This window comes from Mirounga angustirostris, unplaced genomic scaffold, assembly GCF_029215605.1.
Source record: "Mirounga angustirostris isolate CCGP_5_RB_7025 unplaced genomic scaffold, mMirAng1.0.hap1 SCAF_9, whole genome shotgun sequence".
Classification (NCBI taxonomy): domain Eukaryota; kingdom Metazoa; phylum Chordata; class Mammalia; order Carnivora; family Phocidae; genus Mirounga; species Mirounga angustirostris.
Window position 1 is genome coordinate 136,382,064 of NW_026991717.1, and position 22,357 is coordinate 136,404,420.

The following is a 22,357-nucleotide window of genomic DNA, read 5'->3' on the forward strand; positions in this document are numbered from 1 at the left end:
TTTATGCATATATTATTAACTAGTTTTTTCAAATATTCTGCAGTGATTTATTACATTGTTTTTTCCCTGAATTTGTCAATATTTTTTTTATTAAAAAACAACTAAAAACTTCTTTCTGAAGATCTTTACATCAGTGATTTATTTCATTACTTCTTTTGTTCTTTTGATCTTTGGAAGTCATTCTTTTTATTCAGCAGAGCTGGGCTGGGTATTTATAGTAATATGTGACTGTATTTCTGTTTTATCTTTTATACTGTTTTAATGGCATTTGTAATAGTATTAGATTGTAATATTAAAGCATATATTTTACCACCTTAAGACTTCTTGTTTTGCAAGTGATTTATTCTGTAGTATGTGCTGTCTTTTAATGCTTGTGTTAAATAACAAAAAGGCATTTTTGCAGAAATTTTATTTTCCATACATGTGTTTTGAATCTTGGTCCTGCTAACTTATTGGTTGTAAAAGCCATGAGCAAATTATTTAACTTCCCTTATTCCCAGTTTTGTTATATGCAGTCAGGATAATGCCACCTATGTTTCATGGTTATTTTAAGAGTTAGAGATAATGTGTTTAAATTAGCCAAGGTAGAGGCTGTCATATAGGTGCTTAATAATGAGGGTAGCTATTGTTATATGTTAGTTCATTCATATATATGAGCTGTAATTAATGGTTAATTGATTATTTCTTGTATAGATTCAGTCATCCATATTTTTACTCAGGATTATTTGGGCAAAAATAAATGATCATACTAATGTAAGAACTTCATGTCAGTATTCACTTTCAGTTAATAGTCTTTCAGATTGTATTGCTCTTTAAAGACTGACCTAGGCTTTACATCAAAACACAAAGGTATGGGCTTGTCTGCAAATGTAGGCATTGAGAGTTGTTTTTCTACATAGTTGATTGCTCTGTTTTTAATTTGAGGCAGTGGCTGGGCTGACTTGGGCAGATCCTGATGTTAAAAGAGCACAGGCAGATTCCAAAGTGACAACAATGGAAAGAGCTACTTGGTATTTTATGTAATACAAGTTCTTTTATTATTCATGAAGAATTCTTTAAAGATGTTTTAATTGAAAAAAAAAAGTTTTAATTGAGGGGTGCCTGGGTGGCTCAATCATTAAGTGTCTGCCTTTCGGCTCAGGTCATGGTCCCCAGGGTCCTGGGATCGAGCCCCGCATCGGGCTCTCTGCTCAGCGGGAAGCCTGCTTCTCCCTCTCCCACTCCTCCTGCTTGTGTTCCTTCTCTCACTGTCTCTCTCTCTGTCAAATAAATAAATAAAATCTTTAAAAAAAATGTTTTAATTGAAAAATAACATGCACACAATAAGAAATTTAGACAGTATAGGAGGATAAAGAATGGAAACTAAGCCTACCACAAAGGCATTGTTGCTAACCAATTGATTATATAGGGTACCAGTAATATGCTATATATATACATGGTACATTGTTGCACAAGTCCTGCGAGTGCTAATCATACATATTCGAGCATATACAGCGTACATTTTTCACTTAACTGTATCTTGTAGACTGTTCCATATTGATGTATATAGGTTTACCTCATTTTTTAAATTGCATATTCATTCTATGGATATGTCATCATTCACTTAATAAGTTCCCTTTTGATGTAAATTAAGGATGTTTCTAGTCTTTTGTTATATTATGCTGCAGTGAATATCCATGTACATGTTAACCTTAAAATACATTTATTTTACTGGCAGAAATGGATTCATTCAGAAATAACAGAATTGTAATTCAGGACAAGGCAAAACTGTGGCAAAACCAGAGGCTAGTCCGACAAAGGAGAGGAACATTTTACAGAGAAGAAAGAGGAAGCTGGGAGAGGGTGTTCTGAGCGAAAGTCCACTGGAGAGAAGCAAGGGTTCTGGGTGCTGAGGTTTCTCAGTGGCTGAGCTGGGCCGGGGGATCTATTTCTTGTGGGAGATGCAATGTACATCTTTCCCTGTGGGACCTGTAATTGATGGTTCTTTTCTGTTGACCATTCTTCTGCTGGGTCTGTAATTGACAGTTCTTCTGGTAATTGATGTTGAGTGGTCTGGCTCCCCCTCTCGCCTCCTGACTCCACTTTAGTGAGGTTTCCCTTCCTTAATTTTCACATACATTTGACAGGATGTGAGTGTACCTATAGGACAAATCGCCAGAAGTGGACTGAGCCATAGGGCTGTGTATGTAACATTTTGGTAGCTAATGCTAAATTGATGGGCCTCATACTCCTACCAGTCCAGTGTATTTTCTAACTCTTTGAATTTGGCTAATCCGATAGCTTAAAAATGTGATTTTAATGATAAGTGTAACATTTTGATAGCTAATGCTAAATTGATGGGCCTCATACTCCTACCAATCCAGTGTATTTTCTAACTCTTTGAATTTGGCTAATCCAATAGCTTAAAAATGTGATTTTAATGATAAATTAAGTCTTACTGTAATTTTATTTTGCATTTTATTAATGAAGCTGAGCCTATTTGCTGTTGATCTTTAGGATATAGTGTTAGTGAAAGAAATCATGGTGACAGACAAGGTATATAATATTTTACCTCTTAACCTAAGACACAGGTGATGCAGATAAATGTATTTTATTTGTTGCTTAAAAAGAAAAAACGAAGGATAAACTAAAAACTAACAAAAGCAGTTACATGGAGGGAAAGGACAGGAAGGCTGGAGAATGAAAGCTAGACTTCTGAACACACTGTGTGTTGTTTTGGTTTTGGAAATGTAAATGTTTTACAAAATTATAAAGATTCAAAGAGAATATGTATCAGTTAAATATTTAGGTTAATGTTGTTTGGAACCAAGGATTTTAACAGAGAATAGAGACAAATATAAAGGCAAAGAAGTTAAGCAAAAACCCTATAATCCTAAATTTGAACAAGAAATATCAATATAAACTTGTGATGTATTTTCTCTTTGAAAAAAATTCTTCTAGCTTTTTCCACTCAAAAGATCTAGAAATAATGACAACTTGGGACCAGTGAATATCGTTGGGCCCAGATTTTGGTCTCTAATCCATTTTCCACTAAAAGAAGACAGGCTCTTTGTAGAAGTGATTAATTTTAGGTTTGGGACAGGAAAATGAGCCTGAGGAACCTGGAACATCTTATACTAGGAAGCAAGGAAAACGTCCAGGACTGTTGGGGTTGAATCAGAAGGATATGGTGGCCAACCCAAAGGGCTTCCATTGTTCATTGCAAAAGAGAAAAGAGCAGCCCTGGCTGCAGAAGCTGCCTGACATTCGTAGACAGGCCATGTCCTCCTCCGGTTAAATGTAAGCAATCTCACAGCATACCTCAGACGGGGTTTCACTCACATTATGATAAAATGAAACCAGGCACAAAGCCAAGGTCTCTGTGTCGTCCACAAAATTCTTTTTTTTTTTTTTTAAGATTTTATTTATTTATTTGAGAGAGAGAGAGAGAGAGCACATGAGACGGGGGGAGGGTCAGAGGGAGAAGCAGACTCCCTGCTGAGCAGGGAGCCTGATGCGGGACTCCAGGATCACAACCTGAGCCGAAGGCAGTTGCTTAACCAACTGAGCCACCCAGGCGCCCCGTCCACAAAATTCTTGACCAAAATGAGTGATGGCTGCTTCTTTACCACTTACAGCCTTATCTTCATTCTAGTCTCCCCTCCCTGACATACCTAGTCATAGAATTACCCCACTTTCTGACATCCAATTTAGGGAAGCTCCTGCTTCCTTAGATCCTCCCCCAAATTACCCAGCCAAAGCCTAAATCCTATAATAGATTCCTTTTAACATTCTGTTACTGAGCCACCCTAGTGTTGTTCCCTGTGGAATGTGTTCTCCCAACTGGTTTCACTGTAGGTTTGTTCCTGGTGTTCACTGAAGGGCACTGACACCAGATTGATGACGGAGCAGTTTGAGCAACAACAGTAACAAAAGGTGTCGGGGAACACATTCAGTGACAGTAGAGGGACCCAATCAGCAAAATTCACAAAGGGGGAAATTTTGCAAGACAAACGACAAGGGAAGGAAAAAAAACATAAAAGAGGGAGATGGCATTTGTCCATTAAAGAGATTCAAAGACACATCCACCAGATGCAGCAAGTAAAAAATCAGCTATAAGGAGACACTTCTTGAGACAATTAGGGAGTCTTTAAACTTGCTACTAGATGATATCATAGAATGATTGTCAGTTTTGTTAGATGTGATAATATTTAGTGACTATATTTTTAAAAAAGTAACTGTTAGAAGAATTTGCGTATGAAACGATATGATATGTGGGGTTTACTTTGAAACTGTCTGCAGGGGTAAGTGGATCGGGTATAGGGAAAAAACAGATTGGCCTTGTGTGAATAATTGTTGAAACTGGGTGACATGTATGCAGGAGTTCATCATACTGCTTCTCTACTTTGTATGGATTTGAAAATTCTCCTACTAAGGAGTTTCTAGAAGCCTTTTGTATTTCTTGTTCTGTGAATTTCCATCTGCACCTTACTTCCCCATTTTTCTGTTGGGTTTTTGTCCCTTTTTTTTTTTTTTTAAGAAAGGAATCTTTACTTAGAAAATTAGCCTTTTGTCATGTTTTATATATAGTTTTCATTTGTCTTTCGGGTTTATGCTACTTTTAACCTGTGGAGAATTTTTATTTTGTCAAACAGTATGGCTTGACTGTTTTATTTTGTTGTCTCGAAAAACCTTCTTGTCTCTGGGACTCTTTAAAGTTTTTCTTTTATGTTTTCATGAAGACTTTTTTAATGACTGAAGTACACTTCTGATATGCTCAGACTATTTGGTCATCCTAATTTACTTTGCAAGTATTTAGAGCTATTCTCCCCTTGAGCCCTGCCACAAGAATATATAAGGAAAAATGTTGTGCAGTTGCTATCCTGTGCAGATTTAAATGTGAACACCCAGAGAATTAACTGTAAACAAAGTTTGGTTGCTAATTTTGTCCTCAAATAGGAAAACTACTGGGAAATCTATCGTTTACAAAATTGCCAAAACATGCTAAGTGCCGTATAAACATATTAACAGTATAGTTTAACCTTTCCAATTTTAGAACAGTTTCAGTGTTTGCTTAACATAGAGAAGCATTCCCTTGTAGCTCCTTTTGTAGGGCCTATGGGTCACCTCCCTTTGAAGTCAGCATCTTCAGACTTGCTCCCCTCTCAGATGTCATGCCTTTGTATGGGCAGAGCAGGAAGTACCCAGGTACCCAGCGTCTACTCTCTGTAGGACGAATGAATGTTACTGGAATGTCTTCTTCAAGGTTGGTTCCTGGAGACCTGTTAGGACTCCAGGGATGGATCTTCTAACCATCACATCTAAAGCCAGAAAGAGAGGTGCACAGCGAGACCTCACCGGAACCTTCGCCTTTCCAGGGAAGGGGTGGCGCGAGGCCTCCTGTGCTTATGTTTGAAACTGGACCATCCTGTGTATTCTCAGTTGAAAATTAATTCTGCAGTTAGTGCTCCTCTTTTAGAACTTTTAGAAAGCATTTAAAGGAAATTAAAGTTGAGGAAGTACACTTGATATACTGTATTTTAAACATTTTATTCGCTGTACCAAAAAATGTTATAGTGTAATGTAAATCAGTTTCCCACTACAAGTAGAAAACATTCTGACTAGGAAGAAATTTTTCTTCTCTGAGAATACCCACTTTCTTTCTCAGAATTAGAAGCGTGAGTCTTCACCTAGTTCTTTCCAGCGTTAGGTGTGAAAACCTGACTAGTGTGACAATTGCTTCCAAAGATGGTGTCACAGTTTGAGTTAGCTTAATGTTTTTCAGGAATAAGCCTATGAATTTATAGGATCATTATCTCTGGAGGTTCACTTCTGTATGCTCATGGATTGTTGTGCTGTATTTGACTCTTGTTTTGTTAGTGTCCCCAGAGGTACCATACAGCCGTGAAGACTTTTCCTACTTAAATTGATACTCCTGGTTCTCAGAGTGAGACCAGGGGGACTGATTGATTGGGTGTCCCTAATAGGAACTCACAATTAACCTTCCTTTGTCACAGGTTTTTATGTTAAATGGTATTGATAATAAGTATATTTTTATTCTATGGATATCCTTACAGTTCAGTCTCAACCATAGGATTTGTGGGGATAAAAAAAGTAAGTATATGAAGACCCTTGGTATGATTGGGAAGAGGCTATATAAACTCAAGATGCTGTATTTTATTTTTTAGATGATTTCTTAGCAGTAATCAAATGCATTAATCAACTTCTGATTAGCTGGCTCATTTGTAAGAGAATTGTCTTTAAATATATTGCTTTCAAATTGTTCCTGATGTAATTTAGCAAAAAAGGTGATGAAGTTCTTTGTTGACCGATTATCTCGTTTGCTTTTATTCTTTGACTTACTGTAGTTTGGCAGGAAGCCATTTATACCAAAACATGTAATTACTTTTTAATCCCAAATAAGTTTGAAATGTAAATGAATGATTTTTGATCTGGGATATGAGGGGATGGGAAAAGGGTGTTTTTTTGGGGGGGCTCCTCTTGAATCATTCATTCACTAATTTCTGTTTTTTTCCAACTTCTGAAAAGAACTGGAGGGAGCTTTTATTGACATCCTCTTATACAGTAGAGTTGTGTGTAACAGCTAGTATGTGGAAAATGAGTGACTGAACGTAGAGAGGAACATGTGCCGGCATATCTAGATTGGTGGTCCAGTCCGTGTATCACCTCCTCTGTGTGGCATTTCAGCACATGGATGCCAGGGCTCTTGTGGAAGAGGCCCTTTCTGGTTTCAGAGTTCTGCTGGTAATTGCCATGTGTAGCCAGGACTCAGAGTGCTGCCGTAGACCATGATACTTATGTAATTCAGTTTATAATTTTGCTCTGAACTTGCTGGCGCTCATTGAAAAAAATGAGAAAACAGGAGCTTCAGAGATCTTGCTATCTTAAAAACTTGCACCCCACTGGAAGAGGCACTTTGTCCTTGCCCTGAAACCAACAGAGTTTGGTTCTGTAGATGTCTACAACTGCTCACTGTCTTTAATAAATAGTTTTATCAGAGGATTCAGAAACATTCTTTACCTGGAGGACTTTTTATTGATCCTTGTTTGAAGCTGATGATATAAAAATCCTAACTGTATGAAGGTGTTTCTACATGAACCTAAATGCAGCTTCTTGAGGCCAAAGGTTGCATTTTATCCGTGTGCGTTTCCAGCTCCAAGCATCAGTTTCTGGCACATATTTTGGAGGTGTTTTATAAATGCCTTTGGAATAAAGGAGTTCAAATATTAAATATTCTGATTCTGGTGAACTAAATTGTTGTAAAGATAGAGCTTAGAAAATCTAGAGTAAGAGATGATTAGCATGTTTCCTAGACCATCTGTCACTAATTTCAATTGTTTCTGCTTGGCACTGAAGACTTGTTTGGGAGGTGGGGGGACGGTAGTGCATGTAAAGTTTAAAAAAATCTAAAAACCTCTTAGGTTATTCTGTACCCCTCTGTTTGGTGGCTAAAAGTCAGTGCAGTGTTTAAAAAATTGACATTATCTAGGAAGGATTAATGCAGTCATTGGTTTTTCCAATAGCAACACCATTGTAATAAGTGGTAGCTGTTTTTGTTTTGCCCCCATCCAGTATGTTTGATGGATTCACCAGAGCTAGCCTTTGAAAATGTAAGCCAAAGCATGCTACTTCTCTGCGCAAAACCTTCCCAGAATTTCCCATCTCCCTGAGATCCAAAGTCAGTGTCCTTACAGTGAGTGGCCTGTGTGTTGGGCGTGACCACCAGGCCTGTGCTCTTTTATATCTCTGACATCAGCTAGTGCTGTCCCCTGGCGGATTCTTCTCCAGCTGCACCCACCTCCTTGCCACTTTGGCTTCCAGAACAAGCTGGCCATACTCTTGCCTCAGGGCCTTTGCACTTGCTGCTCCCTCCATGTGGGATGCTCTTCCTCTAGACGACTGCATGGCCAGCTTCCCTCACTGTGTTGCAGGTCTCTGCTTAAGTGTCATTTTCTCGTAAGGCTTTACCAGATCATCTTTTACATTTTACCCCCATCCCCCTCCCCTCTTCCTACTTTATTTTTTCCCTTAGCACTTATTACCATTGGACACTGAGCATGTTTTAATTTTTAACAGTTTCTCTATCTTAAATTTAAAAAAGCTTAATGAGGGCAGTGAGTTGTAATCACTGATCACAGATAACCATAAAGAGTGCATGGCTGAGGAAAAGAAAAGAAACTGGATAACCATTTGGAAAACCATTTGATCACTGATCACAGATAACCATAATAAATAAAATAATAATGAAAAAGTTTGAAATACTGCAAAAATTTCCAAAATTACGCAGAGACACGAAGTGAGAAAATGCTGTTGGAAAAATGGCGCCAATAGACTTGCTATGCAGAAGGTTGCCACAAACCTTCAATTTAAAAAAAAAAACAGCACAGTATCCATGAAGCGTAATAAAGCAAAGCGCAGTAAAAGGCAATAGGCCTGTAATTAGCATCCGTAAGGACAACCTTTGAGATAATACCACTTGCAATGCTTTTCCAATTGTGGGTGTGCACGTGCGCAGGGGAAGGGTGATTCCATAGTCACCAAGAATATATTGGTATTATACTATTTCTGTTTTACCTATTGGGTCTATAAAACTCTTTTCATTCTTTTTTTAATTGTGGGGGAAAAATAACAACAGAGAATCACAAAATTTACCACCCTAACCATTTTTTAGTGTACAGTTCAGTAGTGTTAGGTATGTTCACTCTGTTAGCTTACAGGAAAAGTATATCAACCAGTTCTATTTTTGTATATGCCTCCATCTTAATTTCAAAGCTCTTAATTTTATTTCTAAGATCTTAGGTTTATTTAACAGCATGTTTTTTCTTTTATGTAATTTACTTTCACATTATAAAATGTATATTTTGGTGTAAGCTGGGGAAATGTAGGTGGTCTGCTTTTTTAACACGATTCACCCCTGGAAAACTGTATGTCAAAAAGCAGGACAAACTCCTTGAAAAAACAGGCTGTTACTCATTTGTTGTATTTCCCAAATTACCTAGACTGTGAATGGCCTAAACCATAGAATGAGCACCAGGATACCACAGTAGCAAAGGAAGAGAATGTTTCCAGAAGGAAAGAATGAACAACAGTGTTGTATTCTCCTGAGCAGGCAGATGGGAGGGTGCGCTGTCATTTGGATTCAGTGCCCTTAGCAAGAGCAGTAGGAGCGGATCCTGAAGGTAAAGTCTGGACCGAGCCAGGTGTGGCGCCAGGGAGGAGAATGGACAGGTTAGTAGGGACACGTGATTATTGAGATATTTACATGAAAGGAAGAAGAAAGCTAGGATGATAATGGGGAGAGACTAATTAATAGTGTAAGTCCTAAGAAGGTGGGAGGGGATGGGATACAAGGCAGAGGTAAAGGACCTGACATTTGGTAGAGGAGCAGAGCTTCCCTGAATTGTGATACGAGGGACGGAAGATAGGATGGATGCCCCAGGTGGGCTTGATGTGGGTGAAGGTGGTATGTAGGTTTGGGTCTTAGATAAAAGAATTCCCAAACAAACAAACAAAAAAGTAAGAAAAAAGAATTCCCACTTAAACCTTCAGTTTTCTCTGTGAACTGGGAGATGAGGTCATCTGTTGAAATTTATGAGTTAAGAAAGGGAAGGACGGTTTTGAGGAGAATAAACAGGGTTCAACATAGTCATTGTAGAAAGTGGGAAGAGATGTCAGTTGCCAGGCTTATAGAAGGAGGGCAGTGTCCATTGCAGTTGAGGGAGGTACATTAAGCATAAAGTTAGACATTAGATACTTGAGAAGAAAAACCCTTTTTGCTGTTTAATTTGACACATTTATTGAATTCCTACCTACTGCATGTGTTGGAAGACAGTTCTAGTACCCAGGGAGCTTAGAAACTTACAGAACATTTATTACATAAAATAAGAGGTGAGAACAGTCCTAAAACTTCAGAGATCAGATCTGATTGAGAGAGAGAGATCTTTGGGTTTGGAAAAGACCTGAGTCAATGTAGATGGGGGAGGGCGAGAAAAAGCTTTACACCCCTGAGTGAAGAGAAGAATCCGTAGGTACCATGTTAATGGTTGGAATGGTGAGTAGTCCAGTTTGTTCAGAATTATCCCTGAGTCACTATGTCTCCATGCAGTTTAAAAACATATCAGAGAAGCTTAGTGATTTAAAGAAGATTTCCTAAAAGTATGTGACCACCCCCCCAGGGGAGTTTATGTGCATATCTATTGTAGGGGAACGTAGGACTAGTCATCCAGTGTATAACAGGCTTTATTGCTGTACTGTAAATTCCCAGTTTGGATCGGATGAATTTGTAGAGCTCATCAAGTGTAATTGATACTTTTCGATCCATTCAAGCTTTTTTTCTGTCTTGAAAATTATTCCAAATTTGAATCCAGGACTTGAGAAAAATGTCAGTTGTCTAAATACAGTACCATATTGTGATAAATATAGCTATTGAAATTTAAAAAATCTCTTCACAAAACTTTATTTTAATATTCACAGCAGAACTTTTTTGGGAATGTTATCTGAGAAACAGGACCATTTTATTATCAGAGCTGACTATTAATTAGGGTATTGTTTCAGATATAAAAGTTGATCTGCCACTGAAATTCTATTTGAATATGTATAGTTCCAAGCTTGCTTTGTGTATTTAATAACTTTAGTACCATAATTACTCTGTTTACAATTAAATTTTGGTGAATATGCTAATACGGAATATGGCAGTGAGTGATTTCAGCAAAGGGCAGTGCTGATTTGCATCTTGATGTGCTTTTCACTTGCATCTGCATTTCATTTACTATCACTGGGAAAAGAAATGGTCAGATTATGTAATGGATTTTGTGACAGTGAAGTTTTCCTTTTCTTTGAAACCTCTTTGTAAGCTACCATAATAGTGGATTTGCTTTGCTCCCAGTGGGCAGAAGTGATGCAGAAAGGTTGAATTTGGTTGAGGTTTGTGTCCTCCAGTGTATTGTTTAATAGAAACCTGGGCGCCTGGGTGGCTCAGTTGGTTAAGCGACTGCCTTCGGCTCAGGTCATGATCCTGGGGTCCTGGGATCGAGTCCCGCGTCGGGCTCCCTGCTCAGCGGGGAGTCTGCTTCTCCCTCTCCCGCTCCCCCCTCTTGTGCTCTTTCTCTCTCTCACTCTCTCTCTCAAATAAATAAATAAAATCTTTAAAAAAAAAAAATAGAAACCTAATGTAGGTATGGGTTTCATCATTAGAAGAAACCTATAATATATTGAGGTGATTGTAGAATTCAAATTAGTGTTTTAAGTTCTTTATGAACATCACTGAATAAATGAGGCAAATGCTTATGGTTGTAAAACTTAACAGTTTTTGAGCAGGGGCTTCTTTTTTTTTTTTTTTTTTTTTTAAGATTTTATTTATTTATTTGAGAGAGACAATGAGATAGAGAGAGCATGAGAGGGGGGAGGGTCAGAGGGAGAAGCAGACTCCCTGCCGAGCAGGGAGCCCGACGCGGGACTCGATCCCGGGACTCCAAGATCATGACCTGAGCTGAAGGCAGTCGCTTAACCAACTGAGCCACCCAGGTGCCCCTGAGCAGGGGCTTCTGGTGTTAAATACTTCTTTCTTCTTTTCAGAAATCACCTGAAAAGGAGCAAGGAGATTGAGAAACACAGCTCTCATATTCTCTGAAACTAGGAGACTTCTGTGACCCTGAACCAGGAAATAAGACGGGTGGCCAAACGCTGTGAAAGTCAAATGGGGGTGTGGTAGGATGTGGAAAGGGGACACTGGCGGGGCTGGGACACAGACCTCAGACCAAGCTGGAGGACAGGTGTTCACCAGAGTGAGTGGAGCACAACCAATAAGCCTTTGTTTAGAAGAATAAGAAATGGTGTTCTGGTATTGGCAGAACAACTTTATATGAAAAAAGGAGAAAGAAAAGAAAGAGCAACGTTGTGCGAACTTTTTTTGTCCTTAGTTTACTTAGGCTGTATGGTATATTTAAGTTCCTTGAACCCTGTGGATCTCCCTAATGTGCACGCATTGCTGAGGAAAAGAAAAGAAACTGGATAACCATTTGGAACATTCTGGATTCCTCTGATTATCTTATGCCAGTATAAGTGTAGACAAATCAAAATTTCATCAGCAAAATACGAAACCATAAAATAACTAAAAGAAGACATGGGAGATATTTGAAAAGAGTAATTTGGGAGGGGACTTTCCAAGGATGACATAAAGTCCAAAAGCTAAAAATAAACAATATCAAAAGATAAATAGGGAAGACTGTTTGCAATATAAAGAGATAATTTCTTCACTAGAGAATATATAGGAAGTACCTATAAAAAAAGCAAAAGGCAACTGATAGTTCTTAGGAAATGAAGTACAGATTTTACTTAGTGCGTGTGTGTGTGTGTGTGTGCATGTGTGCGTCTGATTGGACAAGCTCATAGAGTATGAAAAGATTCTCAGTTTCTGTCCCTTGGTGATTGTTAATTATAGGAACGGCAATTTTTTAATGCTTTTAAAATCATAAAATATTTCACAATACAGAAGACCTTATTAAGCAGATACAGACTTAATGAATTATAAGGTACTGTTAGAACCACCACCCACATCATGAAATAGAACCACCTGCCCGTCCTCATCACAACTTTCTTACACTTCCTGAAAGTAACTTTTGTCTTTTATGGCAATCACTTCCTTTTTTTTATCAGTTCACCACACAAATACGCATCCCTAAACTGCGGTGTAGATTTGCCTGATTTTGTTTTGTTTTGGATATGTTGTATTAAGTCTTTCTGCATCTGGTTCTCTTCTCCCCCATCTCTTCTTTTTTTCCCTTTATCTGTTGAAGAAATGGGATTATATGTACTCTAGGGTTTCTCACCCTTGGGACTTTGCTGATTGCATTCCTGTGCTATAGTTTATCATGTTCTTCTGTTCTCTTCATATCCTGTGAATTGATAGGCTTGATCAGCTTCAGGGTCTATTAATTTTTTATTTTTCTTTTTTGGCAAGATTACTTCGTGGGTAGTGGCATGTACTTTTATCAGGAGGCATATAATATGTCTGGACATCTCTCATATTTTGATGTTAGTAGCTATCAGTGCTCAGTGTCTAGATCCATTAATTCATTAGGAGGTGGAAATGGTGTTAACCTAAAACCATTCTTATTCATTTATTAGCTGAAATTTTTCCATAAGGAGAAATTTCTCTTCATCTAATATTTGGTTACCCAGTGGTACAATTCATATAAGAAAGAAAGGATAAAGGCTTGATTCTTTTCCTTCCTTTTTTTTTTTTTTTTTAAAGCAGCTTTCAAAATTGAGTGGTTTCCTATTATTCTCTAGAGGTGACCGCTTAGGTTTTCTTAACTATTATAAACTCTTGGATTTACCCATTTTATGTGTTTTAATCCATAGCGGTTATTATCTTTATTGACTCAGATTGGCCCAACTTTGGTCAGTGGGAACACCTAAGTTGGTTCCTTAGACATATCTGACATCACTCTCGTAGTTTCTGATAGCTTCCTTGACACCTAGAAATGACAAGGTGTTCCAAGTCTGTCTTGTACATTTCTGGCTCCACATCTGGAATTGGTCCTCTCTTCAAGAAATCTGGCTTCTTTGACAAGAAACAGTATTTTTAAGAATACAATTTGTATACTATTGATACTCATTACTACTGGGTTGGTTATTTGTTTCTAAGCTTTTTTGTGGCTAGGGCTAGGAAATGCAAAGGTGATGTGTGTGTGTGTGTGTGTGCACGCGCGCGCGCAAGAGTGCATTTTGTAAAAAATAACCTCTGAAAACTATTTTCAAATAAAGCATTTTTAGCCTTACCTCTTCTCTCATCTGTATCCCCTTTCTTTCGTATTTGAATCTCGATTTTTAAGGATACAAGGGGATGGCAGAATTAAAATATCACATAATTACTCATTTGCATCATTCCACAGCTGTGTATATTAACCTTAGTCTACAAAACCAGGTATCACTTATAGTATGATTACTGGAGAGTTGGGTGTTTTTGTGTATGTTCTCCCATGTTTTACAGTTGTACTGTATCTACTTCATCAGAACATATGCCCATTATATATTCTGTCCTCTCCTTATAGTCCTTACTGAGTCTTGCTTCTACAAATCAGTGTCTGCTTACTGCTCACTATCAGTTCTTACAGCAACATTTCTTTAGGCATTTTGGATATCTGAGGCTTGTTCTCTGGTGGATTCTTATTCCCTTTTTCCATGTTGAGAACACTCTGGTCTTTATACTTGAAATTTAACTTAGTATAAAATCTTCAGTTCTTGTTTTGTCTTAACTATGTTACTTCCCCTTTTTTTTCTGGCATAAGTGTTCCTGTCAGAGTGATGACAGTCTGATTTATTTTCCCTATAAAAGATCTGTTTTTGGCCTGGATGCTCAAAGAATACTTTCTTTTTCGTGGAGTTCTGTAATTTTACTAGGTGATGTTGGAGTGCGGGTTGTCCTGGGCTGATTTCTCGATGTACTGTGTAAGGTGTGACCTTTCATTTTGTAATTTCACTTTTTTTTTTTTTAAAGTTTAGGAAAGTCTTCTTAGATTAAAGCATTTTTGGTATTCTGTTCCCTTGCTTTGATTGTCTTTGTTATATGTTCACTGGCTTTTCTTTTTCTGCATTCTAAATCTATGATTTTCTCTTGAAATGTTTATCTTTTTCACCCTTTTTGATTTTTAAATTTTTTTCCTTTTCACTTTCTATTTTTGTTAAGTCACTGTGTTTAAATTGTCTTCAGTCTGATGTTCCTTCTAGCTTAGTTTTCATCTCTCAAATGTTTGTGACTTTTTAGTTATTTCCTTCTATCCCTTGGTCTCTGAGTTTTTCTAAATCTGATCTCTTGTTAATCTTTCTATATAAAGATTTTTAAGCTTGTTTTGAAATATTGGTTCATAGCTCTCAACTTTTTGGCAAGCCTGTTTTATGTATTTTTTTGCAGGGATTTTCAAAAAAATTTCAATTTGCACGGGACTAGGCCTTGATCCTTTTTTCTTGCTGAGTTTTATAAGCAATTATTTTTCTTTTATGTGCAATTAGTTCTAGATGGTATAGTTCAGGTTGACTTTATGTCATTTTCTAGAGCCTCCTCTTCTGTTCTGTTTTGTTTTGTTTTGTTTTGGTATAGTGTTCCAAAACAATGGAGGCTAACTTACAGATCCACTTTTGTGTTTGAACCTTCTTTTTCCTTTCTTTGTATTAGCTTTGTGATGCTCAGTTTGGATTCCATTCCCAGCCATTTCTTGTCCACCTGGGGAGGTTTTGACCTGAGAGTGTTTTGGCTGGTTGGTCTTGCGAGTTGTGGAGGCCAGCCTGCTCCAGCCCCTCCAGCAGAGCCCCGCATGAGCCCGCTGCTGGAGTGCGCACAGCCCTTCCCAGCTTGGGCTGCTGTTCCCACGTTGTCTCTGTGCTTCTGAGAAGTAACCTGGGGTTACTTGGGGATTCTCAGATTCATCAGCGACACCGCCCTCGCTTCTGCTGCTTCCCTCACAGCTGCTGGTAGCACGTAGGTCATCTTGCTGTCTGAGGCTTCTTCACCCACTCCCATTTTGGGGTTTGTGGATGTAGGGAATACTGTCGCTTAGTTTTGTTGTAGATGCTGCCCATTGGGTTTGAGTCCTGCTCTCCAGTTGTCCTCTTTGGTTTTATGGGGAAGTTTAGGGAGATTAAACAGGTGTGCTGCCAGTCCCGCCATCTTCAGTAGCAGCAAACCTTTGGAAGCAGTGGTTTGTTCAGGGATTCAGGAGACTCACAGTGATGGCTGATTCTGTGAGACTGCTTTTAGGAAGGAAAGAAAGTCATTCCAGACTGCATTAATTGTTACAAGTAGGCTATAGGAATAAAACTCAGAATAAAAGCTAACCACTTAATTTGGAGGAAAAACACTTTTTGTTGACTGCAGTTTATGTTGAGTAGAAGGTGAGCTAGCATATTGCATTTGAAATATGGTCACTTTTGGAAAGGAATTCCAGTAAAACACAAAAGATAGTCTGGTTACTATCTTGAGTTACAGAAAGAGGAAAAGATTTTTTTTTAACTCATTTTAAATTGTCTTGACTACTGTAAGGAAATCATCAAATAGGAGATTACTCTGATGATTTGTTACAGTGAGGTAAATTTAGAAGGCATCCATTTTAGTATTTGGAAGTGCTATGCCTTGGTTCGTTCGTTCTTTCTTTCTTTCTTTTTTTTTTTTTCCCTTTTTTTGGTCTTGGTTATTTCTTGCACTCAGTCTACAACCATCGCTGTAAAAGTTACCTTGTCTGGTGTATTGAGTCTGGTCTGTTACGGTTTACACTGAAATTCCATTCAGGAAGATTTTATAATGATTAAAAATACACATTAAGAAAATTGTTTGATAGGAAGAAATAATAGCCACATTCATTTATTTTGAAGATGTTTTGTTAGAGAAGATTTAGACAATGAAGAGGGATTGGTATTCTATAGGAAAAATTAAATTTAAAAATCCCCAATAAGTTAATAAAGAGCATTTGCATATATGGAGTTTATGTATGTGGTGTGATAGTGGGTGGAGATTTGCTAAAAAAAAAAAAAAAAATCCCCCTCTAGTATTTTGTATAGTACTTAGAATATCTAGGTTCCAAAGCAAACCACCTTATGTAATGTAACAAACCTGTCTTTCACCTGAACAACCATTTCAAGTGTTGCAGACTTACAGCCTCTGAGAAAGTATTTGTTTTAAATATTTATTTACTTGAGAGAGAGAGAGAGAGAGATAGCATGAGATGGGGGAAGGGGCAGAGGCAGAGGGAGAAGCAGGCTCCGTGACCGAGGGACTCCATCCCAGGACCCTGGGATTGTGACCTGAGCCGAAGGCAGATGCTTAATTAAGACTGAACCACCCAGGGGCTCACTACTCGAGAAAGTATTTGTTTTAAATCTTTTTCAATTAGTAGTGTAGAACTGAGAGTTTGAGCCTCCTCCCCCCCCTTCCCCCGGGGGTTCTTTCTCTACATCTCAGCGCAGTTAAAGCCCAGAGAGAAGTGACTTGATCACAGTCTCCAGACTAACTGGTATCATAGCTGCACTGGAATCTGGGGCTTTTGAGTCTAGCCCAGGCGGTTTTCACCATAACACGCTGCTTTCTCTGAATGTTACGTTAACCTTGGCCGTGAGTGAGAAAGGTGAATCCAGATTCATTGCCAAGGGGTGAGAAGGGAAACATGGAGCTTTGGGGGTCACCAGCTTGGCCTTGTCTGTGAAGCCAAATGACCAAAGAGCCACTGTTCCCTTGTCACTGTTTTGAAAGGTCCTCTCCTTCACTGTGGTGACTTTTGTAATTGTGGGCCGTGGTGTTGAGGCTTTGAAGCCAGAAGCCAGGTTAGTCCTCAGAGCAGATTTCTGTTGCTTTGCCACTTTCTAGGTACATAGCCTTGGACAGCTTGCTAAACTTTGCTGAGCCTTCATTTCTTCATCTGTAAAATGGGGATGATAATGTAATCTTCACAGAGATGTGAGGGTGGATCGGGGCTTGTGTGTAAAGTATCTCCTGTAATGTCATAAATCCTCGTCCACATTTGAAAAGAACCTTTGTAGCACAGAGCTTTCCTTAGTGGAAAACGTTTACAGCATTTTGAGGATTAGAATTCTGAGTGTCGCTTTCTTTCATTTTATAGTGAAAATGCCTCGTGTAAAAGCAGCTCAAGCTGGAAGACAGGGCCCTGGAAAGAGACGACTTGCAGAACACTTTGCAGCTGGGGAGATAATCACTGATATGACGAAGAAGGAGTGGAAACTAGGATCGCCCATTGGCCAGGGTGGCTTCGGTTGTATATATCTTGGTAAGTGTACCAGTCCAAAGATTTACATGTTTCTTATCAAAATAGTTTCTCAGGAGCTTTTCCAGGATGTTCCTAGTTATCTACATTCAACTTAATACTGTATGATTTGGCAAAGATGCATCAATGACACAGGAGTGGAAAAAACGGTAGTTGATTTAGTCACAGTAGAAAGAGAGGGTGATATTATCCTTTAGATTTAATTTTATTATCCTTCAGATTTTTAAGAGATTCTGTATAATCTTAACTCTTCTGATACCCAGAGAAAGCCATGGCCATCTTTCTTTCCCCACCTCCACTCAGTTGGGATTTTATTCCCTCTGTTTTGGTTTAATTTGGAGATTTTCAGATAACAGGGATGGATTTTTTTTCTTTCTATATAACCCTTGTAGTCATTGTAGTGGAATTGAGAGAATGACCTAAAAATTACATACTAGGCCTGATTAAATGTGCTATTAATTAAGATACTTAGCCTGAAATTTTGAGGGACCTATGTGGAACCCTGAGTTCTGTAGGCTAACTAAATTGTTGATATAAAAATATTTTACCTGATTGCTTCTAAAGGTGACTGCTTCACCCAGAGTATTAATAGTGATACAGTATATTTCAGGTTTGCTTTTTTTTTTAAATTTTATTTTGTTGTGTTAATCATCATACATTACATCATTAGTTTTTGATGTAGTGATCCATGATTCATGGTTTGTGTATAACACCCAGTGCTCCATTCAATACGTGCCCACTTTAATACTCATCACCAGGCTAACCCAACCCCCACCCCCTCCCCTCTAGAACCCTCAGTTTGTTTCTCAGAGTCCATCATCTCTCATGGTTCATCGCCCTCTCTTATTTCCCCCGCTTCATTTTTCCCTTCCTACTATCATGTTTGCTTTTGAAATTTCTTTCTAACTTTTCCATGATAGGCCTTTATTCCACCTCTAATCTCGATTTAGTTATTTACTTAATTATTTAATTTCTGCCATGAGGTTTATAAAATATTATTTTTAGTAAAGGAACCCTTTTTTCTTTCAAGCAACATCTTACTCAGGATACTAATATTAGTTACTAGGTCAGCATTAGTAGCGGAAACTTCTTAGCTCTGAGATTCTCAGGTCCTACTCTGGGCCTAGGAATCAGATGCTGTACGTAGGGAGAGGGCCTAGTAATGCGACTGAACAAGTCACCCAGGTGATTCAGATGCATGCTGACGTGTGAGAGCCACTGGTGGAGATCAAGAGCTCTTACTCAGAGGGTCTGACTCCAACTCCTCCAGGACCAGCGGGGTGTAGGGTTAGCTGCAGCCTCTAGGTGTGTGTTCATGAGACAGCTTGAAGCCTAGTACTCTGTTGTATGTTGTAGATTTCTCTAGGTCAGCTGCACCTGCCTTTGGGAGACAGGTATTGATTCTTTAGGTTTGTTCAGGGCCAAGCCTCTTCTAGTAAACTAGGCTATCTGTTAAGGTGAAAATCCTCATAAACTATGAAAGGTTAGCAGCTATGTTGGCCAGGTATATAGGTTTTGACCTTGTGGGTTAGCGATGGTAGATTCTATAAGCTGTTTATGCTGCAGAATGTGTGGACTTAGGATATCCCATGTTCGGAATGGGAACTTGAAGCAAGTAGGTTCTTCATTTTGTATTAGTTAATTTGCTTTTGTAACTTTTGGAACATTTGCAACTCGCATTGCATTTGTGCTATTTTATTGGTATTTATATTTATCATTAGAAAGTGCCATCTAATAGTGAGTACTATTTTTTTAAATTTTTTTATTGTTATGTTAGTCACCATACATTACATCATTAGTTTTAGATGTAGTGTTCCATGATTCATTGTTTGTGCACAACACCAGTGCTCCATGCAGAACGTGCCCTCTTTAAAACCCATCACCAGGCTAACCCATCCTCCCACCCCCCTCCCCTCTAGAACCCTCAGTTTGTTTTTCAGAGTCCATTGTCTCTCATGGTTCGTCCTCCCCTCCGATTTTACCCCCTTCATTCTTCCCCTCCTGCTATCTCCTTTTTTTTTTTTCTTAACATATATTGCATTATTTGTTTCAGAGGTACAGATCTGTGATTCAAGTCTTGCACAATTCACAGTGCTCACCATAGTACATACCCTCCCCAGTGTCTATCACCCAGCCACCCCATCCCTCCCACCCCACCCCCCACTCCAACAACACTCAGTTTGTTTCCTGAGATTAAGAATTCCTCATATCAGTGAGGTCATATGATACACGTCTTTCTCTGATTGACTTATTTCGCTCAGCATAACACCCTCCAATTCCATCCACGTCATTGCAAATGGCAAGATCTCATTCCTTTTGATGGCTGCATAATATTCCATTGTATATATATACCACATCTTCTTTATCCATTCATCTGTTGATGGACATCTTGGCTCTTTCCACAGTTTGGCTATTGTGGACATTGCTGCTATAAACATCGGGGTGCATGTACCCCTTCGGATCCCTACATTTGTATCTTTGGGGTAAATACCCAGTAGTGCAATTGCTGGATCATAGGGTAGCTCTGTTTTCGACTTTTTGAGGAACCTCCATACAGTTTTCCAGAGTGGCCGCACCAGCTTGCATTCCCACCAACAGTATAGGAGGGTTTCCCTTTCTCCGCATACCCGTCAACATCTGTCGTTTCCTGACTTGTTAATTTTAGCCATTCTGACTTGTGTGAGGTGGTATCTCATTGAGGTTTTGATTTGGATTTCCCTGATGCCGAGCGATGTTGAGCACTTTTTCATGTGTCTGTTGGCCATTTGGATGTCTTCTTTGGAAAATTGTCTGTTCATGTCTTCTGCCCATTTCTTGATTGGATTCTTTGTTCTTTGGGTGTTGAGTTTGATGAGTTCTTTATAGATTTTGGATACTAGCCCTTTATCTGATATGTCATTTGCAAATATCTTCTCCCATTCTGTCGGTTGTCTTTTGGTTTTGTTGACTGTTTCTTTTGCTATGCAAAAGCTTTTTATCTTGATGAGGTCCCAATAGTTCATTTTTGCCCTTGCTTCCCTCGCCTTTGGCGATGTTTCTAGGAAGAAGTTGCTGCGGCTGAGGTTGAAGAGGTTGCTGCCTGTGTTCTCCTTTAGGATTTTGATGGACTCCTGTCTCACATTTAGGTCTTTCAACCATTTGGAGTCTATTTTTGTGTGTGGTGTGAGGAAATGGTCCTGTTTCATTCTTCTGCATGTGGCTGTCCAATTTTCCCAACACCATTTGTTGAAGAGACCGTCCTTTTTCCATTGGACATTCTTTCCTGCTTTGTCAAAGATTAGTTGACCATAGAGTTGAGGGTCCATTTCTGGGCTCTCTGTTCTGTTCCATTGATCTATGTGTCTGTTTTTGTGCCAGTACCATACTGTCTTGATGATGACAGCTTTGTAGAGCTGGAAGTCCAGAATTGTGATGCCGCCAGCTTTGCTTTTCTTTTTCAACATTCCTCTGGCTGTTCGCGGTCTTTTCTGGTTCCATACAAATTTTAGGATTATTTGTTCCATTTCTTTGAAAAAAGTGGATGGTATTTTGATGGGGATTGCATTGAATGTGTAGATTGCTCTAGGTAACATTGACATCTTCACAATATTTGTTCTTCCAATCCATGAGCATGGAACGTTTTTCCATTTCTTTGTGTCTTCCTCAATTTCTTTCATGAGTATTTTATAGTTTTCGGAGTACAGATCCTTTGCCTCTTTGGTTGGATTTATTCCTAGGTATCTTACGGTTTTGGGTGCAATTGTAAATGGGATCGACTCCTTAATTTCTCTTTCTTCTGTCTTGTTGGTGTATAGGAATGCCACTGATTTCTGTGCATTGATTTTATATCCTGCCACTTTACTGAATTCCTGTATGAGTTTAGCAGTTTTGGGGTGGAGTCTTTTGGGTTTTCCACATAAAGTATCCTATCATCTGCAAAGAGTGAGAGTTTGACTTCTTCTTTGCCGATTTGGATGCCTTTGATTTCCTTTTGTTGTCTGATTGCTGTGGCTAGGACTTCTAGTACTGCTATTCAAGCAGTGGTGATAGTGGACATCCCTGCTGCGTTCCTGACCTTAGGGGGAAAGCTCTCAGTTTTTCCCCATTGAGAATGATATTCGCTGTAGGTTTTTCATAGATGGCTTTTATGATATTGAGGTATGTACCCTCTATCCCTATACTCTGAAGAGTTTTGATCAAGAAAGGATGCTGTACTTTGTCAAATGCTTTTTCTGCATCTATTCAGAGGATCATATGATTCTTGTTCTTTCTTTTATTAATATATTGTATCACATTGATTGATTTGTGGATGTTGAACCAACCTTGCAGCCCAGGGGTAAATCCCACTTGGTCGTGGTGAATAATCCTTTTAATGTACTGTTGGATCCTATTGGCTAGTATTTTGGTGAGAATTTTTGCATCCATGTTCATCAAGGATATTGGTCTGTGATTCTCCTTTTTGATGGGGTCTTTGTCTGGTTTTGGGATCAAGGTAATGCTGGCCTCATAAAACAACTTTGGAAGTTTTCCTTCCATTTCTGTTTTTTGGAACAGTTTCAGAAGAATAGGTATTAATTCTTCTTTAAATGTTTGGTAGAATTACCCTG

At 38.7% G+C, this 22,357-nt stretch overlaps 1 protein-coding gene across 4 annotated transcripts in view; it reads left to right on the forward strand.

Moving 5' to 3' along the window:
* VRK1 (VRK serine/threonine kinase 1) overlaps positions 1 to 22,357 on the forward strand; it is an 83,381-nt gene that overhangs the window by 15,573 nt on the left and 45,451 nt on the right. For all 4 annotated transcript variants that reach the window (XM_064571544.1, XM_064571546.1, XM_045901497.3 and 1 more), the window contains exon 2: positions 17,610 to 17,774. In XM_064571544.1, coding sequence (XP_064427614.1) covers positions 17,615 to 17,774 — 160 coding nt within the window. In that variant the 5' untranslated portion in view covers positions 17,610 to 17,614. The remainder of the gene's footprint in view (positions 1 to 17,609; positions 17,775 to 22,357) is intronic.